The 26,552-nt window shown below is 41.3% G+C and overlaps 5 protein-coding genes across 5 annotated transcripts in view; 2 read left to right on the top strand and 3 right to left on the bottom strand.

Annotated features, from left to right (window-relative positions):
* The window catches only part of LOC133839214 (serine-rich adhesin for platelets), a 47,826-nt gene extending 32,776 nt beyond the window's left edge, over window positions 1-15,050 (top strand). The window contains exons 4-6 of the mRNA XM_062270619.1: window positions 8,152-10,383; window positions 10,443-14,695; window positions 14,759-15,050. Of these exons, the coding sequence (XP_062126603.1) occupies window positions 8,152-10,383; window positions 10,443-14,695; window positions 14,759-15,046 (6,773 nt within the window). The 3' untranslated portion in view covers window positions 15,047-15,050. The remainder of the gene's footprint in view (window positions 1-8,151; window positions 10,384-10,442; window positions 14,696-14,758) is intronic.
* A 137-nt stretch (window positions 15,051-15,187) lies between these two features.
* LOC133839232 (tRNA-specific adenosine deaminase 2) lies at window positions 15,188-16,159 on the bottom strand. The gene has a single exon (XM_062270644.1). The coding sequence runs from the start codon at window positions 16,051-16,053 to the stop codon at window positions 15,571-15,573; it is 483 nt and encodes a 160-aa protein (XP_062126628.1). The 5' UTR covers window positions 16,054-16,159; the 3' UTR covers window positions 15,188-15,570.
* Window positions 16,160-16,359: 200 nt separating this feature from the next.
* On the bottom strand, window positions 16,360-17,680 carry LOC133839226 (single-strand selective monofunctional uracil-DNA glycosylase). Its single transcript, XM_062270637.1, is given in 4 exon segments — window positions 16,360-16,830; window positions 16,832-16,978; window positions 17,034-17,174; window positions 17,176-17,680. Coding segments are annotated over 4 exon segments (990 nt in total). The 5' UTR covers window positions 17,452-17,680; the 3' UTR covers window positions 16,360-16,404.
* A 118-nt stretch (window positions 17,681-17,798) lies between these two features.
* Window positions 17,799-20,794, top strand: LOC133839219 (protein fem-1 homolog C). Its single transcript, XM_062270626.1, has 5 exons — window positions 17,799-18,283; window positions 18,486-18,808; window positions 18,872-20,046; window positions 20,102-20,230; window positions 20,295-20,794. The coding sequence occupies exons 1-5, from the start codon at window positions 18,096-18,098 to the stop codon at window positions 20,517-20,519; spliced, it is 2,040 nt and encodes a 679-aa protein (XP_062126610.1). The 5' UTR covers window positions 17,799-18,095; the 3' UTR covers window positions 20,520-20,794.
* A 521-nt stretch (window positions 20,795-21,315) lies between these two features.
* On the bottom strand, window positions 21,316-24,744 carry LOC133839217 (protein Skeletor, isoforms B/C). The gene is made up of 6 exons (XM_062270623.1): window positions 24,306-24,744; window positions 23,559-23,781; window positions 23,150-23,497; window positions 22,531-23,084; window positions 22,246-22,468; window positions 21,316-22,186 (listed from the first exon to the last, which is right to left on the bottom strand). The coding sequence occupies exons 1-6, from the start codon at window positions 24,466-24,468 to the stop codon at window positions 21,529-21,531; spliced, it is 2,169 nt and encodes a 722-aa protein (XP_062126607.1). The 5' UTR covers window positions 24,469-24,744; the 3' UTR covers window positions 21,316-21,528.
* Between the last annotated feature and the right edge of the window lie 1,808 nt (window positions 24,745-26,552).

Below are 26,552 nucleotides of genomic sequence, written 5' to 3'. Positions count from 1 at the left end.
GCAGAAGTAACTGCCAAAGGAGCAAAGCAGCACAACAACAAAACAAAACACTAAAAGAGCAACACAGCGGCCTGCCACTGCCACTGCCACTGCATCGCATCCACTGCCAGAATCAATGAAATGAAATCTGCAGTGGCACATGAAACAAGCGAGTGAAAGCAAATTAGAAATTGCAAAAATTGCTGAGGCATTTGCCTTTTGGCTATTCGTACTACCACGAACCCAGTCGCTGCTCCTGGTCTCACTCCTCACTCCTCGTCCGGCTCCTGTTCCTGTTCCTGCTCCTAGTGGTGGGGTGTGCCACTGGCACGACTGTTTGTTGCTGGTTGGCTGCCCTCGCACTGATGACTGTCAACATGCTGATAAGTGTTAGAGCCGACGGGTTGCCTGCTCTAGGCACGTTGCAGGGCGATTTCTGTTTGTCTTTCTTTCTTTTCGCTTGGCTGTCGGTCCGTTGGTCCGTTGGTCGGTTGGTTTGTCTGTCTGTCCATCCTCCTGTCTTTCTATCCGTTGGCTTGTCTACAGCAATGCACTGACCCAAGCAAACGATAATTTTATTATGACAAATGCGCAAAGTCAAGGCAAAAGTGTTACATATTTGTACAGTTCCTTGAGCAGCCAAGTTTCGCTTTGCAAACTAAGTAGATCGGAGGGCCATCGAATAGTCTTTATACGCTAGCAAATCAATGCTGAGGATTTCATTCGCTAGACTTACAGATCACAGATAAAGTTTCTAGCCACCATCTTACACATGTATTTATAAACTTCAATTAAAACAACAGCACTAATTTGTAATTTTCATGAAGCTTAGACTGCTCATAATGTATTGCACTGACCAAGAGAGTCTAATTGAAATTGATCGCTTAAAACAGATACAACTGACATGTCTACAATTCCGCTGGAGCCATCTATGCTAACTAGCAACCAAGTGGCTTAATTTAAGAAGACACTTAGCTTGTAGCATAGTAACACCAAGCGAGTGTGTAGTTAGGAGTCTGTTGGTTCTGTTGGCCCAACTTCAACGCTGTTACAGCAGCCAATCGTTGTGAAAATCAAGATTGCATCTTGCTGGATCGTTTACATTTTCTGCGCAAGCGACTGTATTCTTCTGAAGATGTCAGCTCCAATCTAAGCAACCGATTTGTCTGCGCATAACTCTGAACTTCTCTCGCTAGCAGGCTCTAACCACTATGGAGGCTAAGTGCAAGAGAACTAAATAATAATTTTTATAATTTATTCATGGAACTCTAGCCAGGCAGTTCAAGAATTTACCATACGAATCTATCTTATGGCCAGCTGCAAAGGTCTTAACTAGTCGTTGTGTAAGCAGGAATACTGAAGTTCAGATACTCGTATAAATAATTAACATGTGTCTATCTGCCCCTTGTACTCAGGAGTTTGCAGTGCAATGAGGCTTGTTTCTTGTTGCTTTCTATGGAACTTTGTTGACTTTTTGATTGTTGGCAATTAAAGTGATCACGACTAACGTTCTAAGTAGTTAGTGCACTCATTTCTTTTGTCTTCTTCTTTGAGGCGCTTTAACGCTGAGCACGCAGTACTCAACAGATATGATGATAACATCCGTGGCCTCCGGTCTTTGCCTATTGTCTTCAACTGACTGAGTCACTTCACTTAACACTTGAAGGCTGTTGGCCACGCTTAGGCGTTTAACTCGTATTCTAATTTTTAATGTATAGTATAGTCAAGTGATGTCTGGAACATCTCAGTGAATGAGAGTTAATGACCTTAACTTTACCGCTCCAACCTACGTGACTAGCTCCATAAATATAGAAACAGTTCTTGCGTTGTTTTGTTTTATTTGTTGATTTAAATTAAAGCAAACACGCCGCATGCCAAAGAAGCACAATAGATTCTCGCAAATACCATATTAAAGTGCTGCTTTAATACAACATTTTCTTGGATTTCGAATGTAGTTATTGTGCTTTTGCAAAACTAATCTGAAGCAAAAGTTTCTATTTTGTTAAGCAACAACAAGAAAACGAAGAATATGAAAGCTACAACCAATAGCAAGCAACAGAAACTACCGCCTGCTGCTCTGATTTAACTGCCATTGCTGATGTTGAAGCCGGAGCTCGCACTGAAGGTGAAGGTGGAAGCTGGACCTGGTGCTCGGGTTTTTAGATTGTGCTCCTGCTGCCTTACTGCCAGTTCGAACAAATTTAATTCATTGTGAGCTATTCATTTACCATGCACAACCTTAACTTCAAAAGCGTCTCTCTCCTCTCATAGCTGCTCGGAGTGCTGTGTACAGTGAGCAGTGAAAAGCGTACAGCTGTTCTTATTGTTATCATTGGCGTTTCATGTGGTGAACTGAAGACAATAGTCTCTTGGACCACCTCCCAACCCCTTCTCAAGACCATGCCCACTGCTGTCATTCTTGCTTCGTCCTGCTTGACGTTCTATTAGAAAGATTTCAGCCGCGGGTGGGTGGCTAAGTACACAAACCCCCTCCTGTGTGTATGTGTGTGTGTGTGTGTGTATGTGTGGCTCCAATGCAAAAAGTGGGAACTTAACACATACACACATGCCAGTTGTAGACTTTAAAGGCAAACACTGCCATGGCTCTATAGAATTACTGCTGCGGTTGTAATTGTTATTATTCTTGTGGTGTATTGCTGCAAGCTTAATTGAAAATATTGTAAGTACAACGATACTTTTGTATGTGTTTAGTAATAGCTAGCAGCACTTTGCTGCGCCGCTCTCAACAAACGTAATGAAGTGAAGAGCCGCGAGCAAAACACACACACTCCCGCACACACTTGGTCTCTGTTAGTATTGCGTAAAGTTACGTATTCTTCTCGAATATAACTTTTAACGCCTTATAACTGCCGGCTATTGCTCTCAACATGCGAATTGGCCCAGCTCTACAATGGAATGAGTTTCAAGATATAGTTTATTATGGTAATAGCCCAGTTAGAAATGCAAAGCATCTATAGCTGCAAAGGTTATTTCTTGCGATCAGGGTCACCACCAGCAGAGTTGTGTTAATAAAGCCAAACAGCATAAGAAAGCATGCATATGAGTACGGTTAGTAAACTGGCTCTCCAAGGGTATAAATATCAATTTGACCTGTCATTAGGCATATGTATGGTTTGTATGTATATCCTAGAGTCCTCCTAATATTACTGTTACATCATAAACATTTGCAGTAAATTAGGGAGTAAACGCTGTGAGTTACCACGCAATTCATTACAAAGCAACTTGATTAATATTGTGGGTGTTGGCTCTGTTGCGACGTAAACTGACTGCTAGCATGCCACATGCCACATGCCATATGCCATCTGACTACGCCAAAAAAGCATAAAACATAAAGTGACCAGGCGAAAGCAGGTCAGGCTCAACTCAACTCAACTCAACTCCACTGATAACAATATAGCCGAAAGGGGTCAAGCCTAAATGAAGTAACTAAGCGTGGGGCGAGCTCAAGCAAACATACTAACATACTTACTAGTCATACATAAGCGAGTATATGGCAAAGACATCGCCCAAGACATAGAAACGACGGACATGGAAAACCGGTTACAAGGTGACACGCTTTGAATAGAACCCTTCCATGGCCTGTCGCTTTTATCTTGTTGGTTTGGCAGCTATGCTTGGCTTGGCTTGGCTTGGCTTGGTTGGTGGAGCTGAGGCCAAGACGAGCTACTTTCCACAACATTGTCTGGAAAAGCTTTCTGCTCCAAGGCTTTCATTATAATTTTGAGTGTTGAGTGACTCAATGCCGTGCCGTACATTGTCTCAGTGCATGTTCGTGTCCTTTTATGAGCCATTTTAGTTGTTGCTACTGCTGTTGCTGTTGCTGTTCTTGTCTTGTACTTAGTTGTGTGTCTACTATATGCAATTAAATTAAATATTTAACTTAATTACATGAACGAACTAACGCGTCGCACAACACGCAGGGATAGAGTCAAGTCAAGTCAAGTCAAGTCGAGTCGAGTCATCGAGTGTCGTCATTGCCGCCGTCGTGGACTCGACACGGGTCGAGTTGTCATCTCCTTGGGCCTGTCAAATATGACAACGCTCAATAATGCAACATGATTGTAGGAAGTAATGAAAGTCAATTGTTACGTAGAAGAAAAGTCAAGTCGCAGTCAAGAGGGACGCTGTCACGTGCTGTTTTCCTAGTTATATTTAGTAGTAGTAGTAATAGTAGTAGTAGTAGTAGGTCAGGTTCTTCTTCCTCATTCCTGGATTTCAACCCATTCCCTACCCCTGAATGCTCTAACCGTAATGACAATGTTGCTTACATTCTGCGTCGTTGCGTCTGCTGCTTGCTAATTGAATTTAATGTAGTTTAATTGAGACGAACGTGATTCTAACTAAAAGCGCTTTATGTTTAATTTAGCAGCAACGATAGCAGCCAACAGCCAACAGCAACAGCAAGCAAAGCAGTTAGCAACCAGGCTGTTAGTCAGTCAGGCAAGAGTTCAATAGATGGACGACAATTCTTGGCACTCAACTACTTAGTTGACATGATGAGTACTGATGCTTTTAAATTGTTTAAATTCAAATTAATTGCTGCCAAGTCAAAGGCAGTTTTCAGAGTGAATGTGCGACAAAAGCATTTAAATATTTCATATTTTTATGGCAGATGTCAGCAATTTCTTTCAAGTTTATCAACAGATGAATTATGTATGCCAATGAAGAAGTTTGCCCCAAAAAATGGCAACTATATCACTCGCTGCGTATGAGTAATAGTTCTGGGCATTGCAATGATTTCAAGGACATTTTCAATATTAAAAGCTGTTCGAGCGCAGCGCAGCGCGAAATTCAAACGCAGCTGCTGCATCGCATTCCAAAATTGTAATAAAGCCAACAAAACTACTCCGTACTCGTACTTGTACCAAGAGCCGAGTAAAAGTAACAGGCAAAGGGAATTGCCAACAACGACAGCTGCTGGAATTAGCTTACAGTTGCCCGTTTTTTTCTCTTTTTGTGTAAGAACTAGTAGACGAAGCAACTGTCAGAGAATCAGGCATACTATCATCTCGCAAAAGAATGTCAAAAAATAGCCAAGCTGTATAATAAATTGAATTTCTTCTGACTGGTCATTTGGCGCATCTAAGGCCGTGGCTTACACAGACATACATTTCAAAGTAAATACAGGAGAATCGCCATTTCTCTAAGCATTTTTGTGCACTTTCTTGCGACATACCATACTCGTATACTCGTATAGTATAATCCTTGACACCATCCTGGCAGCACACGTACGCTAGTGCTCTCCATGCACTCCACTCTACTCCACTCCACTCCACTCGACTTCACACTCACAGTCAGCGACAAAAATGCCACCAGACGCAAATGAAATTACCTCCAAGCCCGGGACATGGGACACCGGCAGACTCTGAAGCTCAGTTGCGACTAACTTCTACGGCAGCTCAATAATCCAAATATCATATTTACATCGTGCAACTACCGGTGCAAAGCGAAGAGAGCTCACATCTTGCAGGAATGTGAGGACAAATTGCTAAATGAAAACTGACATTTCAATTCTTTTATTTTCTCTTCGTTGGCGTTTAGTGCGCGTACTATTTTTTTTTGCTGATTCTTCAGCAAATTAATCAAATCATACCTGAAAGAATTCTGCTTTTCCTCAATACCAAATATGATTCGTAAGCTATATTGCGAATTTCAGATTGGATGTATTATAAACTATTTATTTATAGTGTATAACTAATTCGTCTGCTCTTGGGGAAACACACGCCAATATTAAAAGCCTCGAGGCCACACCCAAATTAGATATACGTGCATACATACATACATACATATATCTGCAATACATTTTAATAACTAATTAAACGCTCCTCTACGCGATTTCCTGCTGTCTGACAAAATGCAGCAATGCGCAAATTACACACTAAAATGTGCCAGGTTGGCGCACCAAGAGCCTCGGGCGTAAACGGAAACTGCCAAGCAAGCAATAATACGAGTACTTAAGTATATTTGTAATTTCTCCCACTCCCACTCCCTCTCCCACAACAATTACGCGCTCTGTCTCTCCCTCTCTATTTCTATCTGTGCGCTATAGGGTAACAAATCAAACATTGTTTCAATTTATCAAATTAAAATTAAAATTGCCAACACAGTGCGGCAGCATACCCCTCATCAAGTAGCCCCCACGACTACTGCACAGCTTCAAGCTCCTATAAGCAACAAGGAACACTTAGTTCACTTCCCTCCCAAGCCCTCGCCAAACGTGCAATTTGTTCGAAAATTGTTGGTCAACGAAGCAAACTTAATGGCGTGTGCTCTTCTTTATTACGTTCACATAAAACCAGAGAAGAGAGCTGCTCAATAAATATTTAATTATAAAACGAAAAGAGAAAAAAAACGTTAATTACTATTTGTCATTTGCTTAATAAGTGACGCCAGCGCAAAGCAGTATAGTGCTGCCAAAATTCTGAGTTCTCCACACTATCGCAAAAATGGAAACTCGTGAAAGGCAGCCACGAATATAACTACATTTAGTACGCCGTAATGTGCCTTAATGCTGCAAATTGAAATTTTAACGCAACAAACTACATATTTTGGCAGTTTCGTTGCTGAAACGTGGCAGTCGACTCGGTCATAGACATGGACATGGACATAGACATAGACATAGTCATGGACACACTCATCGACATAGACATGGACGTGGACATGGACATGGACATGGCCTATCCGAAACTATTTGTGGCCATGCTTTGCGGTCAGACTGTGGTTGGCCCACGTTACGCCTGTTGCCTGTCACGGCACTGCAGGGATGGGCAGGGAAGGGCAGGGCACGCTAGGCCCCGCCCAATTGGGCGCTGCATAAGTTTGCGGTCGCTCCTTTCATTTCATTTTGCATAAGCTCTAAAGTACACATCATATATTATTAAAATCGCAAAACGGTCAATTTTGCCTCAGTGTCAACCCTCGCCTTGCCTTGCCCTGCCTAAGTAATGGGCTCGACAATTGGGTTTCATGCATGTATAAATATTTGCATTAAGAATTCATGATTGTTTGCCTACGAAGAAGCAGAATCGCGCTCTCAACCAATGTATTAAGTGAATTTATTGGTTGCGTTGAGCTGCCTCAAGTCTGATCACCGCAACAATCATGAGTCTTAACTAATTTTCGATTATACCATCAAACTACCACTGGCTATAAAAAATTCTAAACTTTCTGAGTATTTTTTTTTTTTAATTTAAATTTTGTTTCTTACATGCAATTATTACATATTAGAGTTTTAATACTATGAGCATAATTCAATTGTCAAGTCTTGGAGTCCGAAGATATTCGACATAATTAAAGTTTATGGCTCTCAGATTTGGCAATTTCGTCGCAGTAAATGGATATGTGTAGTCCTAAGTACGCCTTCAGGCTATAAAGCATTGGCTTTAGATTTGCATTTGCCTTTGCCTTTGGCTTTGGCTTACATGATCCCATAAAAATCACGCAGTGACTGATGCAAATTTATGTGTCGGGCCCATGGAAGGTCTAATTTTTTAGACGCGCGTTTACAATGTTTTTGCCAGATTTGCATGCCACAACAACAATTTGAATTTGGTTCATAAGGACACACCCTAAAAATGTGGCAAATGAAGTGGCCGCATGGGCATGGACAAAAGGCAAAAAACATACACAATTCATTTTGAAAATGAATTTGTTCCGCTGTAACGGCCATAAATGCATTTAAATTTATTGGAATGCGCGACAGCAGCATCAGTAGCAGTATATCGTACGTCTATATACATACATATACATATACCAGTACGTACATATGTACTATATAAGAAGCATCGAAAAAAACAACACGCTCACCCATTGAATGACAATAAATTATCAAATTTATTTTGACAGCGCGAAAAATCCCGCTGTGGAGAAAAAGTTCAAATACTCGTACAAAACGTCAGACGAAATTGAGCAAAATATATCCAAGAGGGGCATTTGTGACAGGAAGTTTCAGTTCAGTGGTTGTTCCAGCGGCCGGTTCTGAATTGCCTGGATACAAACCAATATTCATTCTCCATATAGTCGTACATGTCCATCGAGGACCAGATATCAAACCCGAATGCACTCAGCTCTAGTGCCACTTGGCGTGACAATATTAATTTATATTTTTAATCGAAATCCCCTAAAACGCACATCGTTTCATTTTTTCTGCAGACATTCCATCATCATCATCATCATCGCTATCGTCATCGTCAGTCTATGCACGTTCCGCCCATGATGACGACGATTTTGCCTTTTATTGCCCAGAGGAAGGTCTATTCCCAGACGACTATGACTGCCGGCTCTACTATCGCTGCGAAAAGCTCTCCGAGCACTACATCAAGCCATACATGTTTGCCTGCAAGGAAGGAACAGTCTTTTCGCGTACTCTCCAATTGTGCATGCCGCCTATGCTGGCCGGACGTGGCGAGTGCTCCTACTACACAAACTACATCAATGAAATTGACGATAGCCAGCTGCAGTCGGATGGGCTCGTCTCTAACCCAAATGGACATATTGCGGAGCCAAACAACGACGCAACAACTGCTGCCCTTGAGCTGCACACTTACGCCACAGAGAATCAGTTGCCCACCAACTATGGATTGACAGGACTGAGTGGTGTTCAAGTCATATCCTTTTCGAGCACTTCATCTCTGCGCTCAGCTGATGATGAAGGTGTGTTCTGCAATGCTGATGGATTTATGAGTGATCCTAGCGATTGCACCGTATTCTATCGCTGCATCTCCAATGGACGTGGCTACAATAAAATCGGCTTTCGCTGCTCGGATGGCACGGCTTGGGATGAATCCCTGCAGTCTTGCAATCATATAATCGTAGTGCGCTCTAATGGTGGTTGTCGTATGCAGAATGATCCACTGAACGATGTTTACGCGGATCAAACTTCTACACAGTCATCGCAATCGAGCTTCCAAAATACAACTTCGTCCTCGTCCAGTAGCAATCAACAGAGCTCCTCTACAAGTTCCTCAACGTCCTCTTCCAGTTCTTCATCTTCTAGTACTTCGCAAACTTCAACAAGTTCGACAAATCAACAGGAGTCAAGTTCGAGTTCAAGCTCAAATCAGGAGTCGTCGACATCGAGTAGCAATCAGCAGTCTACATCCAGCTCAAGTTCAAGCAACACGGAGACTTCAACAAACCAAAACTCTGGCAGTAACCAGTCCTCAAGCAGTAACCAAAGCTCGAGCAGCTCAAGTACTGGTGGCTCGAGCAATCAAAGTGCTAACAATAATCATAATCAAAGCTCGAATAATCAAGATCAAAATCAAAGCTCCAGCAGCAATCAATCTTCAAGTGGCAGCCAAAACAGCCAAACGACTAATAATAACCAAAATTCGGAAAGCAATCAATCTTCGAACGCTTCCAACAATCAAACAAATCAGAACACCAGTACACCTGATTCTACAAAATGCGAGGATGAGAACACCTATATACCAGATAAAAGCGATTGCAAAAAGTTTTACAGATGTCGGTTAGATGATAATGGAGTATTAGAAAAGGTACCGTTTACATGTGGACCTGCCACTATTTGGAGCCAAGTGGAGCGAGTTTGTATTCTCCCCAGCGAAGAGCAGAAAAAACAATGCAATCTGCAGACAAGTCATCAAAATGCCAACAATTCCTCTGAACAATCAGCCACCAGTAGCAACGAAAATTCGAATGGTCAGTCCAGTAGTTCCACCTCTACCAACAACAATAATAGCAGCAATACATCCAGCAGTCAACAAGAATCATCAACATCAAGTAGCAACCAATCTTCCAGCAGTCAACAAAATTCATCGACTAATTCATCATCAAATTCTGCAACAGAAAATACAAATAATGAAAATTCAACCACCTCAACTTCAAATATAAGTCAAGGTTCAACCACAACTTCTAAGCCTTTAAATCCCGAAGGAGAATGTCAAGATACAGAAACATATTTGTCAGACGCAAGGGACTGCGCCATTTTCTATCGTTGTGTGGATAACGGCAACGGTGGATTTGATAAAGTTTCTTTTGATTGCCCACCTGGAACAGTTTGGGATCCAAATTCAAAGGGCTGCAACCATCCAACAGACGTGCAAAAGGAGCAATGCAAGGCTATGGGCAATGGCACCGCGACTTCTTCAAATCAAAGTTCTTCCAATCAAGGCTCTTCATCAAACCAAGGTTCTTCTTCTAACCAAGGATCTTCGTCAAACCAAGGATCTTCGACAAACCAAGGGTCGTCGTCAAACCAAGGATCTTCGTCTAACCAAGGCTCTTCATCAAACCAAGGATCTTCGTCTAACCAAGGATCTTCATCTAACCAAGGCTCTTCATCTAATCAAGGCTCTTCATCTAATCAAGGAGCTTCGTCTAACCAAGGATCTTCATCTAACCAAGGCTCTTCATCAAACCAAGGTCTTCGTCGTCGTCTAACCAGGGATCTTCATCTAACCAAGGCTCTTCATCAAACCAAGGATCTTCGTCTAACCAAGGATCTTCATCTAACCAAGGCTCTTCATCTAATCAAGGCTCTTCATCTAACCAAGGCTCTTCATCAAACCAAGGGTCTTCATCTAACCAAGGGTCTTCATCTAATCAAGGATCTTCATCAAACCAAGGATCTTCATCAAGTCAAAGCTCTTCGTCAAACCAAGGATCTTCGACTAACCAAGGATCTTCGTCTAACCAAGGCTCTTCGTCTAACCAAGGCTCTTCATCTAATCAAGGCTCTTCATCTAATCAAGGAGCTTCGTCTAACCAAGAATCTTCTTCGAATCAAGGCTCTTCGTCTAACCAGGGATCTTCATCTAACCAAGGCTCTTCATCAAACCAAGGATCTTCGTCTAACCAAGGATCTTCATCTAACCAAGGCTCTTCATCTAATCAAGGCTCTTCATCTAATCAAGGAGCTTCGTCTAACCAAGAATCTTCATCTAACCAAGGCTCTTCATCAAACCAAGGGTCGTCGTCTAACCAGGGATCTTCATCTAACCAAGGCTCTTCATCAAACCAAGGATCTTCGTCTAACCAAGGATCTTCATCTAACCAAGGCTCTTCATCTAATCAAGGCTCTTCATCTAACCAAGGCTCTTCATCAAACCAAGGATCTTCGTCTAACCAGGGATCTTCATCTAACCAAGGCTCTTCGTCAAGCCAAGGATCTTCGACTAACCAAGGATCTTCGTCAAACCAAGGATCGTCGTCTAACCAAGGCTCTTCATCTAATCAAGGATCTTCGTCTAACCAAGAATCTTCTTCGAGTCAAGGCTCTTCGTCTAACCAAGGTTCTTCATCAAATCAAGGATCTTCGTCTAACCAAGGCTCTTCATCTAATCAAGGCTCTTCATCTAATCAAGGATCTTCGTCTAACCAAGAATCTTCATCAAACCAAGGATCTTCGTCTAACCAGGGATCTTCATCAAACCAAGGCTCTTCGTCAAACCACGGATCTTCAACTAACCAAGGATCTTCGTCAAACCAAGGATCTTCGACTAACCAAGGATCTTCGTCAAACCAAGGATCGTCGTCTAACCAAGGATCTTCATCTAACCAAGGCTCTTCATCTAATCAAGGCTCTTCATCTAATCAAGGATCTTCGTCGAACCAAGAATCTTCTTCGAATCAAGGATCTTCATCGAACCAAGGTTCTTCATCAAACCAAAGCTCTTCGACAAACCAAGGATCATCGACTAGCCAAGGATCTTCATCAAACCAAGAATCTACATCTAACCAAGGATCTTCGTCAAATCAAGGCTCTTCGTCAAACCAAGGATCTTCATCTAACCAAAGCTCCTCAACAAACCAAGGAACTACTCAAAAGCCCTTTAAGCCAGCTGAGAAATGTGAAAGTGAGGAGACATTCTTGGCTGACAACGATAATTGCTCCAAATTCTATCGCTGTGTTGATGATGGCAAAGGCGGTTTTGTGAAAGTTTCATTTACTTGCCCACCAAACACAATTTGGCATCCGAATGCTAACAGCTGTGACCATCCAGCACAAGTTGATTCACAAAACTTGAAGTGCAAGAAAGGTAACACTAATCAGAGTACTACCAGCTCGACTAGCAGTAATGAACAATCTTCAACGACTTCTTCAACGACTTCGACTACACTTGAGGAAACAACGACATCAGTTACCTCGAGTACATCGTCTAGTCCCAGTAATGTTGGATCTAGCTCTTCTCCAAAACCCTCCGGTAAGTGTAGAGTAATTGGAGAGTTTGTGGGAGATCAAGAAGATTGTGCTAAGTTTTATCGATGCGTTGATAACGGTAGAGGAGGCTTCAACCAAGTTGCCTTCTCATGCGGTCCAGGAACTGTGTGGGATGCTCAGATATTGGCCTGTAATCATGCATGGGCCGTCAAAGATAAAAGCTGCGGAAATGGAGCAACAACTCAACGTCCAGTTGCTCCAAATAGTACGCCAACTCAAGCTTCTACTCAAAATAATTCGCAATCGGACAGGCCAACAACTACAAGACCTTTAACTACAATCCCGTCTACACAAACACCTTCTTCTCCAAGCTCATCGACTAGTAAAAAACCTTCCACTCAAATGCCTGCTATGAAACCTACAACTCAAAAACCAAATGGCAAAGATGAATGTCAGTCCGACGGCTTCATAGGCGACTCTAGCAATTGTGCCAAATTCTATCGGTGCGTTAGCAATGGTAAAGGTGGCTTCGACCAGATTCCTTTCCATTGTGCGGCTGGAACAGTTTGGGATCAAAGCCTTCAAACCTGTAATCACGATTTCAACAATTGCAATCCCATTAGCGCTGGTAATACGACCACTGAGTCTGACAAGGGTCCTTGTGACAACACAAACTCAACCTTACCGCCAACTACAGATCCCAATACAACAATCCGTCCAACCGAAACCGGCACGGAGTCCACAACTGAATCGCAACAAACAAGTGCATCACAGCCTACAACTACAATATGGACTACAACTTCCAGACCAACTACAACTGAATCACAGCCTATAACTACAATGTGGACAACAACAGCCAGACCACCCACGACCGAAACTCAACCTACAACCACAATATGGACGACGACCATTGAACCGTCGTCAACAAACGATCCATATCCAAGTCCTACCACCATGAATCCTCCAACAACTACCACTCCAGTGCCCAATTTACCACCAGGCACTGAATGTAAGGGAGAAGGATTCATGGCTGATCCATACAATTGTCGAAAGTTCTACCGCTGTCTAAGAAATGGAGATTCTTTCTCAAAACATCAATTTATGTGTGCTAAAAATACAGCTTGGAACGAAGATATACAAACTTGTGATCACGCCGCAAACGTTCCGCGTTGCTCTGGTCAAACTGAAACTCCTGTTATGACCCTGCCTACAGAAAGTCCTCAGCAGTCAACTACCCCACCAAATGAGAAACCAACTAATCCCACAACGACTGAATATCCAACTAAACCCACAACCACCGAATATCCAGAAAAGCCAACCGAATCACCAACAAAGCCTACCACTGAATATCCAAAACCCACAACTGAAAATCCAACAAAACCTGCCAGTGAATATCCAACAAAACCCACAACCACAGAATATCCCATGGAATCAACAGACACTCCCGGCACTGCAACCAAACCTACCACTGAATATCCAAAACCCACCACTGAATATCCAACAAAACCTACAACCACAGAATATCCAACAAAACCCACAACCACAGAATATCCAACAAAACCCACAACCACAGAATATCCGATAAAGCCAACAGACACTACCGCCACTGCAACCAAACCTACCACTGAATATCCAAAACCCACCACTGAAAATCCAACAAAACCCACAACCACAGAATATCCTACAAAACCAACAGACCCTCCCGGCACTGCTTCGACCACTGAATATTATCCTGAAACAACTGGAATCACAACAACATCGAAGCCAGGATATATGCCCACTACGACTGAATCCAATCCCAGTTCTACAGTGGAGCCAAATATCAACTTCAACTGCACTAGTGAAGGTTTTCATGCTGATCCCCAGAATTGCAGCATTTATTACCGGTGTACAAAACTAAATAACAGTTTCCAAGTGTATAAATTCCGTTGTCCAAGTGGCACCGTTTGGGATTCGTCAGTGGAGACTTGCAACTATGCAGATCAGGTCGCCGGTAATTGCTCCTCAGGAAGTATTCCTACAACAACATCCAGTGAAATAACCACACAATGGACAGAATCCCCCACAACTACCATGCAGCCAGTGACTACAAATAGACCCGAAACTACAACGATCCCGTCTATTACAACAAATCGACCGGGCGAAACTACAACAAGTATATCCGAAACTACAACTATTTCGATTGGCTCTACAATTCGCCCAATTGAAACTACAACTACAATTACTGAAGCAACTGAAGCAAACACGGAGGGACAGACGACCACAACACAGCTCCCACCCCAGCCTCAACCTTCAGGCAACTCAACTATCCCATGTCCTCAAATTAGCGAAGAACAAAGTTTATTTGTGTGCCCGTCGGGCTTCCGTCGACATCCCAAGCAATGCAGCATGTTCTACCAGTGCAATGAAAACGACAACTCCAATCTTAACATAGTGATGTTCCAATGCCCCAACGGCACTGTATATCAAGAAGCATCCTGTCGATGCGCCAAACCCCAGCCCAACGACACCTGTGGCAACAAGAGTTCGTCACGTACGCAACCAATTGAAGGAGTAACACATCCAGCAAACATGGCAAGTAGTTATGCAGTTAAGCAATTTCATAATTCAATTAACAAAAAATCCTTTTAATGTTAGGTGCAAATACATTCCACAATGCCACTTTGCCCTGAGGAGGGACACTTTGCCCTAAACCAAGACGAGTGCAGCCAGGTGTTCATAAAATGCAGCTACTTTGCTCAGACCGGTCGCATTGAGGGTCAAATTAATCGCTGTCCGCAAGGGTTCACCTACTGGAATGTGAGTCGACGTTGCGAACCATCAAGAAAACTGACCAACTGCACTCCGGTCACTTATAATGTTGGCAACAGCGTCCCCTTGGAGTGGGTGAACCTTGGATACAGACGTCGCAGCATGCGTGTCTAGAATCCTTACGTATAGGATAAGTTTAGTGACTACACGAAAAGGCGACGCAATTGTTTGCTGCGCAAGCGCAAATCTGCAGCGGAATCTGCAGCTTGCGCAGCAAATGACGAGCCATCTTCATAAGAAAATCACAAGTATAAGTCATAGTTCAATTACGAGTATAATAAGTTTAACAAAGGTCTACAACAAAACATATTGTGGTGACGGTTTAAGATTAAAAGAAAAACAACAAATTTGTTTTTCGACCTATATCTGTAGCAGAATAGGTTAAACTTTTCCATTACACATACGACTTTTAACATACAATACACAACATATTGTAGCTGTTCACACATTAGACTTGTATTAGTATGTTTGTAGTATGATTAAAGAAACGTTCTGAACGCCATATTTAGAGCTTAGTCTATGCTTAAAGTTTATAATAAATTACAACATATACAAAGTGGTTGCGTTTGTTTGAATGAGCTGAATCTTAAAGTGGCTATAGATTTTCTCCGTTCCTTCTCTAACTACATATGAGACAGTCATTTCCTCTTCTTTGCCACTGGCGGAGCAGATGGATTGTCACCCTTGTAGAATTCCTTGAGCAGTGCCATAGCCTCATCCGCACGCACACCGCCAGTGATGTTAATTTGTTGACCCACAACGGCAGCCACATCGACCACCGTTTTCCCACCGAATCGATCATTCTCGCAACCGTAGATGATTTCCTTGACCGCCAGCGTGTGCAATGCCGCTGAGCACATAATGCAAGGCTCCACGGTAACGACAACGCTGATTTCGCTGAATGTTTGACGAGCCGGCAAGCGCTTCTCGCGGCAATAGGCCAAGGTGGCATCGATGCATATGAACTCCGCGTGACGTGTTGCATTGCGATGCACATTCACTTCGTTCCCGCCACGTGCGATGATCACGTCGCCGTGCACAAACACACAGCCAACAGGCACCTCGCCGGCGTCACGTGCACGGCGCGCTTCTACCAAAGCTTCCTCCATAAAAGCGGCCATTTGGCATGGAAAAATCTTGGAGTATTCACTTCACTTGTGAACAAAAACACAGCAGGTAACGACGACGCCACGACACAGGCACACAACCAAGCAAAAGAATAACAAGCGAAAACAGCTGTTTGTATGCCAGATAGTTGGCAACGCGAGCGCGCGCGCCATCTTGATAGGGTAACACTGGCCACGGCCAATGACTGCTTTTTAAATTAAACCAAGCAAAGGAATAACAAGCGAAAACAGCTGGTTGTATGCCAGATAGTTGGCAACGCGCCATGGCCAATGACTGTTTTTTAAATTAAACGCTAAGTTTTTCATATTCTATGAGGTTAAGCCCAGACAAACATTAAAACTATTTTATTTAATATTCTTAGATGTACATGAATCATATTCCCCTTTAACCTCATTGCGCATTATTGTAATTAGGCCGTTTTTCTGCAAGAAGTTGCTAGCCTTTTCCACCCAATTGCTATTGTTTAGAGCACGAGGACTCGGGTGTGGTAAGCGGAAAACAGATACTGATACTGATCTACAGTAAGACGAGCGACTTAATGCTGTATAAACGTACTCACCCACTGCCACCACAGTTTGTGGCTGAACCAGGTTAAGCAACTGTTCTAAAGCATTCAAACATATGTCGCGTATCTGCTGCTTATATGCGCCTTTCAACTCATTCGGTGTAATATTATGACCGTGCTCGTCGAAGAATGCCAAGGGACAAAAATTGTGTACAAAACATCGGTCTGCAAAAGTATCGATTCTCCCGCCTGCTAAATGCAGAAAAAAGCTCCCACAAGCGCACACCGCTTGGCTCCTCAATTTTGCAATTCAGTCCCTCCACGGGCCGTTTGGGATGCACCAAGGGTGGCTGAAGTACCTCGCCCGTTAGCTGCATTATGTCACGGACAGTACGAACGTTGCCAAAAGGTACCTTAAGACATATTGTCATAAGAAAAGTTAAAATTACCACTCAATGACTGACTTACTCCTGTCTGCCCCATTCCATTTGGACCTGGATTCATGCCAATGAACATTAATTGCTTGCGTCCTTTCAAGAAACGACGTAGGTAAGCGCAATGCAATGAGGCTGCATATTCTAACGGATTGTATATGCATTTAATATTTTTTTGGCGGTTCAAGTGAAGCAATTTTCTTATTCAGTGTGCACTCAATTTCATAGAAGTCCATCCAAAGTGGTTGTCGAAACAATTCCGAATTGATGGCTCCAGGTAACGCAGTTACCTTGGGCTTAATGTCCTCAGTTAGTGCTGCTTGTTTTTCTAATTTTCTTTTCAGCATATTTAAAATTTTCAGTTTATGCAAATTTAGCGCGCAGTTTAAGAAAACATCAATGACCGTAACTGAAATCAGCTGACAACTGCCAGTGCCGCCAGTATATACCATTTTATATTTCAAGCAGTATATACCATTTTATATTTTAAGCAAATAAAAAAGAAAGAAGCAACACTTTCGCGGTGTGGGAATGCCATATTTCAAAATAATCGAAACACATATGCGCAAATTAATTTAAAAATTATAGTTTTGTATTCCGAAAGACAATATATTTATTGCATGTATTAAACATATCTTAAATAAATGAACTTTTTTATTGTAGTAGAAGGCATTCTAAATATCATGTTTTTTCGCGGATTTCGTAACACAGACCAGCACAGGCAACAATGTCGTGTTCTCAACACTGGCACCTTGCGACAGCTGTTCACCCTATTCTGTCATTTGTTGTTGTATTTTTTGCTACACATAAACATAAAATAAAAGAAAACATAAAAATAGTCAAAGTAAACGTTACCTGTTTATTGTTTGTTATTGAGTTTCGCCCAGATCCGGCGCATAGTATGCACCGCAGTGGTTCAATAACTCTTAACCGTTTCACATTCCTATTCACCCAAAATTGATTAAAAAAAGAAAGTGCTTGGACGACACTAGAAAAAAAAAAAACGGAAACTGGCCTTGGAACGCAAACCTAATTAAAATTGCACCTTTCGAAGTGGAACAGCATTTACATTTGGCAATGAAATTATGCACTGGCAATGAACTCCAGAGTTGAAGGCACACACCAGCTCCAGCGGCGCTCCAGCCCCAGCTCCATGGCCAACGAACGGAAACAGAGTAGCTCCAAGATGGAGATTACGAAGCTCAATCACGAGCTTGTCGAGGAATGTAAACGCAGTCAAGAGGATTCGATATTGTCTCGCCACTTACGCCACGAGCTTGAAAAGTACGTACACAACAATTATTGTTTACATATATATGTACATAAGTATATGTAAGTACACCGTCCCAAAAATTGAGCATGATAAGCGACGCGCTGTCCACATAATCAATGTTTTCATTACGTTTGTTATAGCTGCACTCTGTAGACATCGCATTCACGCTTCTCTTTTATTCTATTGTCTTTTTCTCTTTCTGCGGCCTCACAGACATCCACGTGAATCGCGTCGAGAAATGGTTAGAAAGCAACGCAATGGCTGTGCGCCACTTTTCATTGCCTGCAAACGTGGCGCAGTTGTAATTGCCGAGTATCTCATAACCATTTGCGAGGCGGACATCGAGCAGCGCGGCCACTTCGAAGTGCCCGAGGACAATAGCTTTCACTATGTGTCGCCACTGTGGGCAGCTGTTGTCTCCGGAAAGTTGTCCATGGTCAAGTATCTGGTTCGCATTGGCTGCGACATTAATGCCACATCTGATTCAGGCTCCACGCCCGTGCGCAGTGCATGCTACATGACGCACACTGAAATTGGTAAGCTCTAATTCGCTTCTATGTTTTTTGTAATCTGTGCACTCAATCAATATACAATTGCAGTCAAGTTTCTTGTGGAGAACGGCGCGGACATAAAGAAGCCCAACATCAACGGCGGCACTTGTCTCATCAATTCGGTACAGTCTGTGCAGCTTTGCTTGTATCTGGTGCGCAAGGGCGCGGACATCAATGCTCGCGACATTCAGGATAAGACGGCGCTACATTACGCCATACAGGAGCATCGACTGGACACCACTCGCATGTTGATTGAACAAGGTGCTGATCCGTTTGCCAAAAGCCGCTATGGCGACGATGCCCTACGAACGGCATGCCTCAAAGGCGCTCATCAAATATTCGATTATTTGAAGAAAGAGTTAAACTATTCGGTGGAACGTATTGCAGAGGCACATGAACTAATGGGTTCTACTTTCTTGGACGAGCATAATGAGTCACGTGTCTGTATTCTGCATTGGCGCATGGCTCATCACATACGAGCTGCCTATACTCCTTACATCGAGAAGAAGCCAAAGGTGCCGTTACGGAATGCCTACGAAAATGCCGTGGAGTTCGCTACCCTAGAGGAGCTCGACAATATCGCCACAGATATGGATGCGATGCGTACGCAAAGCCTGTTAATTTGCGAGCGTGTTCTCGGGCTAACCCACAAGGATATGCTTTTTCGTCTGACCTTCCGAGGAGCTTCTTACGCCGACTCACTGCAGCTGCAGCGTTGCATCGATCTTTGGCGCTTTTTATTAGAAGTACGAGTCTCCAATTGGTCCATTTTACACTTTGAGACATGCTTTGCGGCTCAGGCCTTGGTGCGTCTTATGCTGGATCTGCATGTACGCAACTCCAGCCATATGCGTACTGATGCCCTCGCCCGGTTCATGCATCAGGATAATATGTTACCCAGATTTGAAGATGTGCTTGGTGTATTTCGAACGCTCGCCGAGAGTGCCGTGGAGGTTAAGGAATTGCTGCAAGTGCGACCCGTCTTCCGACGCCAACATGAAAATTATGACCGAGTGCTGCGTTGCCTGGCGCATCTTATTTATCTGCTAATCAATACCGTCCACACAGAGGCTCAGCACAAGCAGATTTTTCAGGTCGTTCACAGGACGGTCGTTGTCGGAAATCTACGCAGTGCCAGCACTGCAGACACTCTGCTCCACTTGGGTGCCTCGCGACTCAATGTGATTAAAAGCGGTTACATTACTGAAGACAATTTTGCCGATGTGCGTTTGATATATCTTCACTCTGCCGTTGTATTTATTATTTACATCATTGCAGAAGACTGTGTTCCCCAACGCGGATGTCATCAAGTTGCTTATTGAATGCGGTATTGATGTCAACACGAAAAACGAAGCCAAATCAACACCATTGCATGTTGCATGTCAACCTTACAACTACGACAATGAAGTGAGTTAATCATGAAGGATTTTACACACCAGAAAGTTATCTAAAAATTATCACTTTCTTGTAGATTGTTCATCTGTTACTCAAGTGTGGCGCGGATATTGATCAGCCAAATCGGGCCGAGAAGCGTCCATATGATTCCATTGCCTCCAATCCCACTAACACCATACCCCTGCTCAACTACGTATCATTGCAGTGCCTATGTGCGACGGTTCTTAGTAAGCATAAGATTCGCTACAAAGATCATCTGCATAAGCAGCTTCAGCTATTTGTACATAACCATGAGCCATAGGCCATGGTTTACACATGAGATGTTTGCACGCTCGCCACTCCTTAAATTGATAGTAATTAAAAGTATTTAATTGGGCCATGTCGAAATTTGACCAGTGTAATTATTGTTTCTTCTTACCTATCTGTCTGTATAACTACTTCTCCATCTATCTATCTATCTACCTACCACTGTTAAATTATTCAGAGAAACTTATTGAAAAGCTCAATAACAAAACAAAACAAAAAATAATGTATAACAAAAGCAAAATGTGTAAGCGATAAACGTGATATTAAATCTGTATAGGAAATGAAAGTGAATCACAATTATTTTCGATCATAATTAACAGGCAATGGCAACACCAAATAGCAAACTCAACGCTATTAACTCTAAAGCATTTTGCATTTAAGTGACAAACTTAGGCAACAGAAAACAAATATAACTCATCAGAACTAATTACTCTATATATACTTACTAAATACTATATATACAAGTGTATACACTATAGAATAACTAATTTAACACTTGTTAAAAAATGAAATTAAACTCTAAATGAATGGAAAATTAATTTGCAGAAGTATTAGTGGGTTCATGGGTATAGTTTATACGGCCAAATAACTCGTCTGTCAGCAAACAATAAATGTATTGTTGCTACAATGCACAGAATATGACAATTAAATTAAATATGTGTATCTAAAGAGCTACACAATCTCTATGTACGTATAATACACCAATTCTAAACAATAAATTTATAGCTTACAGCTTGATATTTAAATTAATTCATAGATTATAAACATTTAATACAAATACAAGACCAGAATCAGTTATAAAATAACCACTCTATTGACAATTGACCTATGTACAGCTTTGCCTTTATTAGCAACATTACATTAATTATACACTAACAAGGTAGGTATGCGTACATGAGTACGGGAGTAAATCGTTTATGCTTTAATATTGTAAGTAACATGTAAATAGTGACTGTGTGAATTGAGTTACGATTAAAGCAATAATAATTAATAAACACTCAGTATCAGTACCAGGACAATGGGTTCGCTAGAAGCAAGAGCAAGGATGGAACTATTAATGTAGCTAACATTGTCCTACTCCTGAAAGTGCTTTCACAAGTATTACGCAGATTACTATAACTATCAACAATATGGATTTTCCAGCCCATGTTGCTATGAGTGAAAGAATTGTAGTACACGGTATCTGGCCATGTGATGTTGGGCGTAATCTCAAGCACTGCAGGTGGCTCGCTACTGCAAGTGTTCAGCAAGGAACGATTAAACTTCTTAAAAGTAGCAAAATTATCATCTAACCGACGATCATAGTTTTCTGGATAGCGAGACAAGCAGAGCGGTCCCGCAGCTGTGGGCTTCGGTTGTCCACGACGAGTAAATTCAACGCCTGCCAGTACTCTGATTTCACTCTGCTTGGCATCCGATAAGCGATCGAAACCTCCCTGAGGTTCGTCAGTAATTACCAAAGGATGGTAGTGCTCTGGAGAGTGTGGATTGTTGCCGCCGCGCACCTGGAAGGTGTAGGTCAGGCCACGCTTTAAGTACAGTTCGGGAATCATGTGTCCATTGATGTACCACGCCAAACCACTGGACACATGTCCTGTGAGGCCCTGATATCCACGCATTCCTCCAGAAGGCCCCAAATAGGCATTAAAAGTGCGCACCGTGCTATTATTAGAGAATAAGAAAATCAGTAATATTGCAGAGGTGCAATGTCATTCTCTTACGGATCCGTAATTCTTGTGCGCTCCCACAGCTGGACTTGTGTTACCAGACGCTTGGTGAAGCTAAAGCAATCATTAACAGGTTCCGTAGTATTGAAGTCAATGATTATATCACTTTTGGGATAATATGTATGAAATGCAGGTTCATTATTTGAGTCCAGCTGACCAAGTGCCCAAACAACATAATTGCTTCGATCCAGGAATATCTCCTTGTCCCCATCATCAGCTAAAAATTAAAATGTGGAAATTTAACCAGATACTAATAATGTTTTTAAACACTTCACTTGCCTGATTTGAGAGTACGCCTAAAGCTAATAGTATTGATGCCATCCTTGCGACTATACGTATTCAATTGAAAACTATCCAATCCACCGACTACGTCGTCACGACAAACGCCTTTATACTGCCCCAAGACCTTTACACAAGGGGCTAACGAGGTAATGTTGTAGTCCACAGTGTAACCTCTGATGTCATCTATGTACGCCACCACAACATCGGCGCCAATCATTTGACTGGATACATCTGACCCTGAGATGCCAAAAGACATGTAGTCCATTTTAGCAACTTGACCAGACAGTTGAAACGTGATTTGGGGACCGAAAACCTCCCAGGAAATCTGTAAGTCCTTGTGCAGTTGCCTGCAATTCGGCAAGGAGAACTCGTAGGGCGTAATCTTCACCAGCGATGGGGGCACATTTAAGCCATCGGCTATTAAAACATGGCCATAGTTCTCATTGTCTGCCACATCGTAGACGCTAATCCAATCGATATCAAAGATTGTCTTATCGCCCGGTAATTCCAGTTCAATGACTTCCTTGTTATATTTACGAATGGGATCGAGGCTGAAAAAATAATGTATTTTTAATACATCTGTTCGCCATTGCTCGATGATAAATGAAACACTTACTAGCCCCGCTCATCTGGTATTTTGCTGCCTCGACTCGAAGGCTGTGCACCCACGCCTGTCCAGAAGAAGGTGCGCTTGCCAAGCCCATCGTACGTGAAGTCTTTGATGCGAATAGTCTTCGAGTCCAAAATCTCTATGCTAGTACTGCTCACGTTGTGGCTGCGCTTAGAGAAGGTTCCGCCAGTTTGAGTGGTCGGCGGTTCAAAGTCCTCGGGAATGTAAACGTCACCAAAGTTATTCTGATTATTGAGATCATAAACTGCTAGCCACTTGATTTCAGTCATCTTTTTGCGATCTGGCAGCGTGAGCGTAAAATCTTTGTTATGGTAGCGATCTAAAATGTTCGTTCTGCGAATATTTAATATTATTATTATATGGTCATATCTTCGGTTAAGCTTTTATTACTCACTTGCCATACTCATCCGGAACAATAAAACCTTGAGGACCCGGACGATTGCTAGCGCCGGACCAAAAGAATGTATCGGCTCCGTTACCATCATAATTGAAACCAGTTATAAGAAAAGTAAACTCATTAACAGCATAGACATCCCCGGACACCTGATGATGATATGAATTAAGCTTGCCGAGATATTTGCCCCTATATGGCCCATCTTCATCGTCGCCTTCTGCATCTGTTGAGAAGAAACCACAAAGAATTTAAAAAATCAAGGTTGACGTCTTCACTGACTAACAATTCAAGAATTCCAGCAGGAGATTGCAAAATGGTTCACATCTCGACTAATGCGAAACCGTTAAGCTGAAGTGGAAATATAGACCAGTTTCGCTAGTCTCACACGAAAGTGAATTTATTTTCTTTGTTGTTAATGTTGTTGCTGTTGTTGCTGTTTTGTGTTACTCATTGTCTTGCAGGTTTTTCAACGTAACAAGTATTCAAGTTTCTCTTTCTTTTTGCGTGTCTTTCGTTTTGCTTGTATGCGTATTTCTACACGAGTATGTATCTATGTAGATAGATTTCGACCATATCCACTTACATATACATACATAAATGTATACATATATTAACGTTCAAGCAATTAGAAAATCCGTTAATAGAATATATAATATATGTATCTTTACTTATACTATAAATAAATCCGACTAACTTTTTATTATATTATATGCATACATTGACGAATTGACATTATTTTATACTTACTTGAAGCAACTGGAAAACAAAACAAAATTATCGCCACAAACACACAAAGTAGTTGCATATTTGGAAGCCGTCGCTGACCCGGAACAGCTGTAACACGCCTATTAACAGCGCAGTCGCAACAGTCACAAAGTGCGACTCGATTTGATATATTAATATAAACCATATTAATGTCACAGCTTAATTTGTATACTTCACTTAACGTATTTTACAACATGTTGCAGTCATTGCTTTCTAGGAATGAATGTGCAGCTAAGCTTTATTTCTTTAAATTAACTTTTATCCGCGTTTTGTGTTTTACAACACTGGCCAGCGAAATACAGGTTTTTGGGTATTTTTAAGGTTGTTTCGTTATAATCGCGTAGCACAATACTTGCAGTATTATTATTTTTGAATTGTCTAAAACCGGTTTAAGCTGAGTTTCAGCTCCTTTCTGCGACGGTATCAACAAGACGAACTGTCTGTATGTACTGCACAAAATTAACTAAACGAGCAGTACTACAGTTGGAGTCTCAATCAATGGCGTCTGCGCAGTGAGCTGCTCTCTTTGATTGCCATGCTTTAGTCTCTCATGCTCTTCAAGCCATGCATGCTCTGCATTCAATCAAATAAAAATATATAATATTTTTTAAGCTCTTCAAGGATCTCTTTCATGGTTAGTTAAATCACCAGCCACTAGGGAACCACAGCCATTTACTTTACCATCCTTAATCAACGTATTTCAACATTTACATTTCTCAATTCCAGATTCTGTTAAAAGTCGAAAAGTCACGATTTAAGAGTATTTGTATAAAAAGAAACCATTCTTATTATTTCGATATTTTGCTTGCAAAACTAAACTTCGTATATTTTATTTGAGTTACCACTATTTTTGTTTCAATAATTTCTTTTAATACTAAATCTTATGATTTTGTTTCAAATTGCAACAGTCGCGCTACCGACTAGTAAGGTTTTAGTTCATTTTATGAATGGATTTATTTTCTTGTTGTTGTGATTCTTCTTTGCATGCTTTCAAAAATGTATTTACGAATTTATTTACAAAAAGGCATGCTACAGATCAATTTTTAAAATGTCCACTGCCCAATACAAAATTGGCGATTAATTGTTTCAACGAAATAAATTGTGGGCATAATGTGTGTAGTGTATATTTGTCTGAAACAAAATGTACATTGTATGTATTAAAAATAGAATTTTTACTTAAATGGTAATCGAATTTCACACGGTTTTTTCACAAACAACTTCTTTTATTTTGGGCTCAATGTGGATGTATGTATGTATGTAAAAGTAACCGTCCATCCTGCTTTCTAATTCTGTATAACTAGTTCATTGGAAATACATATTTAATACATAATTAATTCTCATAAGAAGCACATATTTTTTTTATCATTTATGCGTTTACATTTCATTCTTTTTGAACTCTCAATGCCTGCAATTCATTATATATTTATTATTTTTTTATCGATTAACCTTTTTAGTTCACATTTTTTATTAACACTAGACACACTAGATAGCCTAAAAGTCGACCAGTTGTGCATGGTGAGAGGGGACTGTAAACAATTGTTAAGTTGAAGAAGCTGAAAACCATTTTAATATGATGCCAACCAAGTTAGTTACTTTATGGCAGGTGCAGGAGAGGCTGACAAACAGGTGACCAGGTGAGGGGAACCTATATTATATGTAATATGGGACTTGGACGCCTGCACGCAAAGTGTAACTAATAATAGCAATACTTAGCTTAAAACATAGCGTATAAAAATATTGTTGTTTTTTTTTTGTAAGATATAAAATTAAAGAACTTGAGAACACTAATACAAATAATTATGTTAAAATTAGGTTTTGTTTTTTTTTTTTTTTGTATGTCTCTCATAGGAGAAAATTTAAAGACTGCAGTATTTGTATACTTTTATTATTTGCATTATATTTTAATTGATTTTATTTTGTTTTTCTTTAATTTTCTTCTTAACAGATTCTTAGTAAATTTAGATGTTTAAATGAGCATTTCGTATTTGCGTGGTGATTTGTATGACTGATAACAGCATGGGGTGAAAGGTGAGGTGAGGTATGCGCTGGTGATATTTTAGCTGAGATTTAGTATCATACATTATTGATAGGCTAGCTATTTTAATTATTTTCGTTTTTTAACAGCTTGGAATGAACTTGATCGAAAACGAAGATTAAAACATACAACAGAAAGAAAAGCGCACAACTCCTATTTTTAACTTTTTATGCATGCTAAACTTTTTTTTGTGT

Source organism: Drosophila sulfurigaster, chromosome 2R (assembly GCF_023558435.1).
Source record: "Drosophila sulfurigaster albostrigata strain 15112-1811.04 chromosome 2R, ASM2355843v2, whole genome shotgun sequence".
NCBI lineage: Eukaryota > Metazoa > Arthropoda > Insecta > Diptera > Drosophilidae > Drosophila > Drosophila sulfurigaster.
The sequence above is the reverse complement of the archived record's forward strand: the minus strand, read 5'-3'. Positions and strand labels throughout refer to the sequence as shown.

Bases quoted from the DNA above. Each gene is read 5' to 3' on its own strand.
- LOC133839232 (XM_062270644.1), bottom strand. From the start codon at position 16,053: ATGGCCGCTTTTATGGAGGAAGCTTTGGTAGAAGCGCGCCGTGCACGT.
- LOC133839219 (XM_062270626.1), top strand. From the start codon at position 18,096: ATGAACTCCAGAGTTGAAGGCACACACCAGCTCCAGCGGCGCTCCAGC. The intron at 18,809-18,871 runs GTAAGCTCTAAT...ATACAATTGCAG, and splicing joins CATGACGCACACTGAAATTG to TCAAGTTTCTTGTGGAGAAC. The intron at 20,047-20,101 runs GTGCGTTTGATA...ACATCATTGCAG, and splicing joins CTGAAGACAATTTTGCCGAT to AAGACTGTGTTCCCCAACGC.
- LOC133839217 (XM_062270623.1), bottom strand. From the start codon at position 24,468: ATGGTTTATATTAATATATCAAATCGAGTCGCACTTTGTGACTGTTGC. The intron at 23,498-23,558 runs GTGAGTAATAAA...AAATATTCGCAG, and splicing joins GTTCCGGATGAGTATGGCAA to AACGAACATTTTAGATCGCT. The intron at 23,085-23,149 runs GTAAGTGTTTCA...TTATTTTTTCAG, and splicing joins ATACCAGATGAGCGGGGCTA to CCTCGATCCCATTCGTAAAT.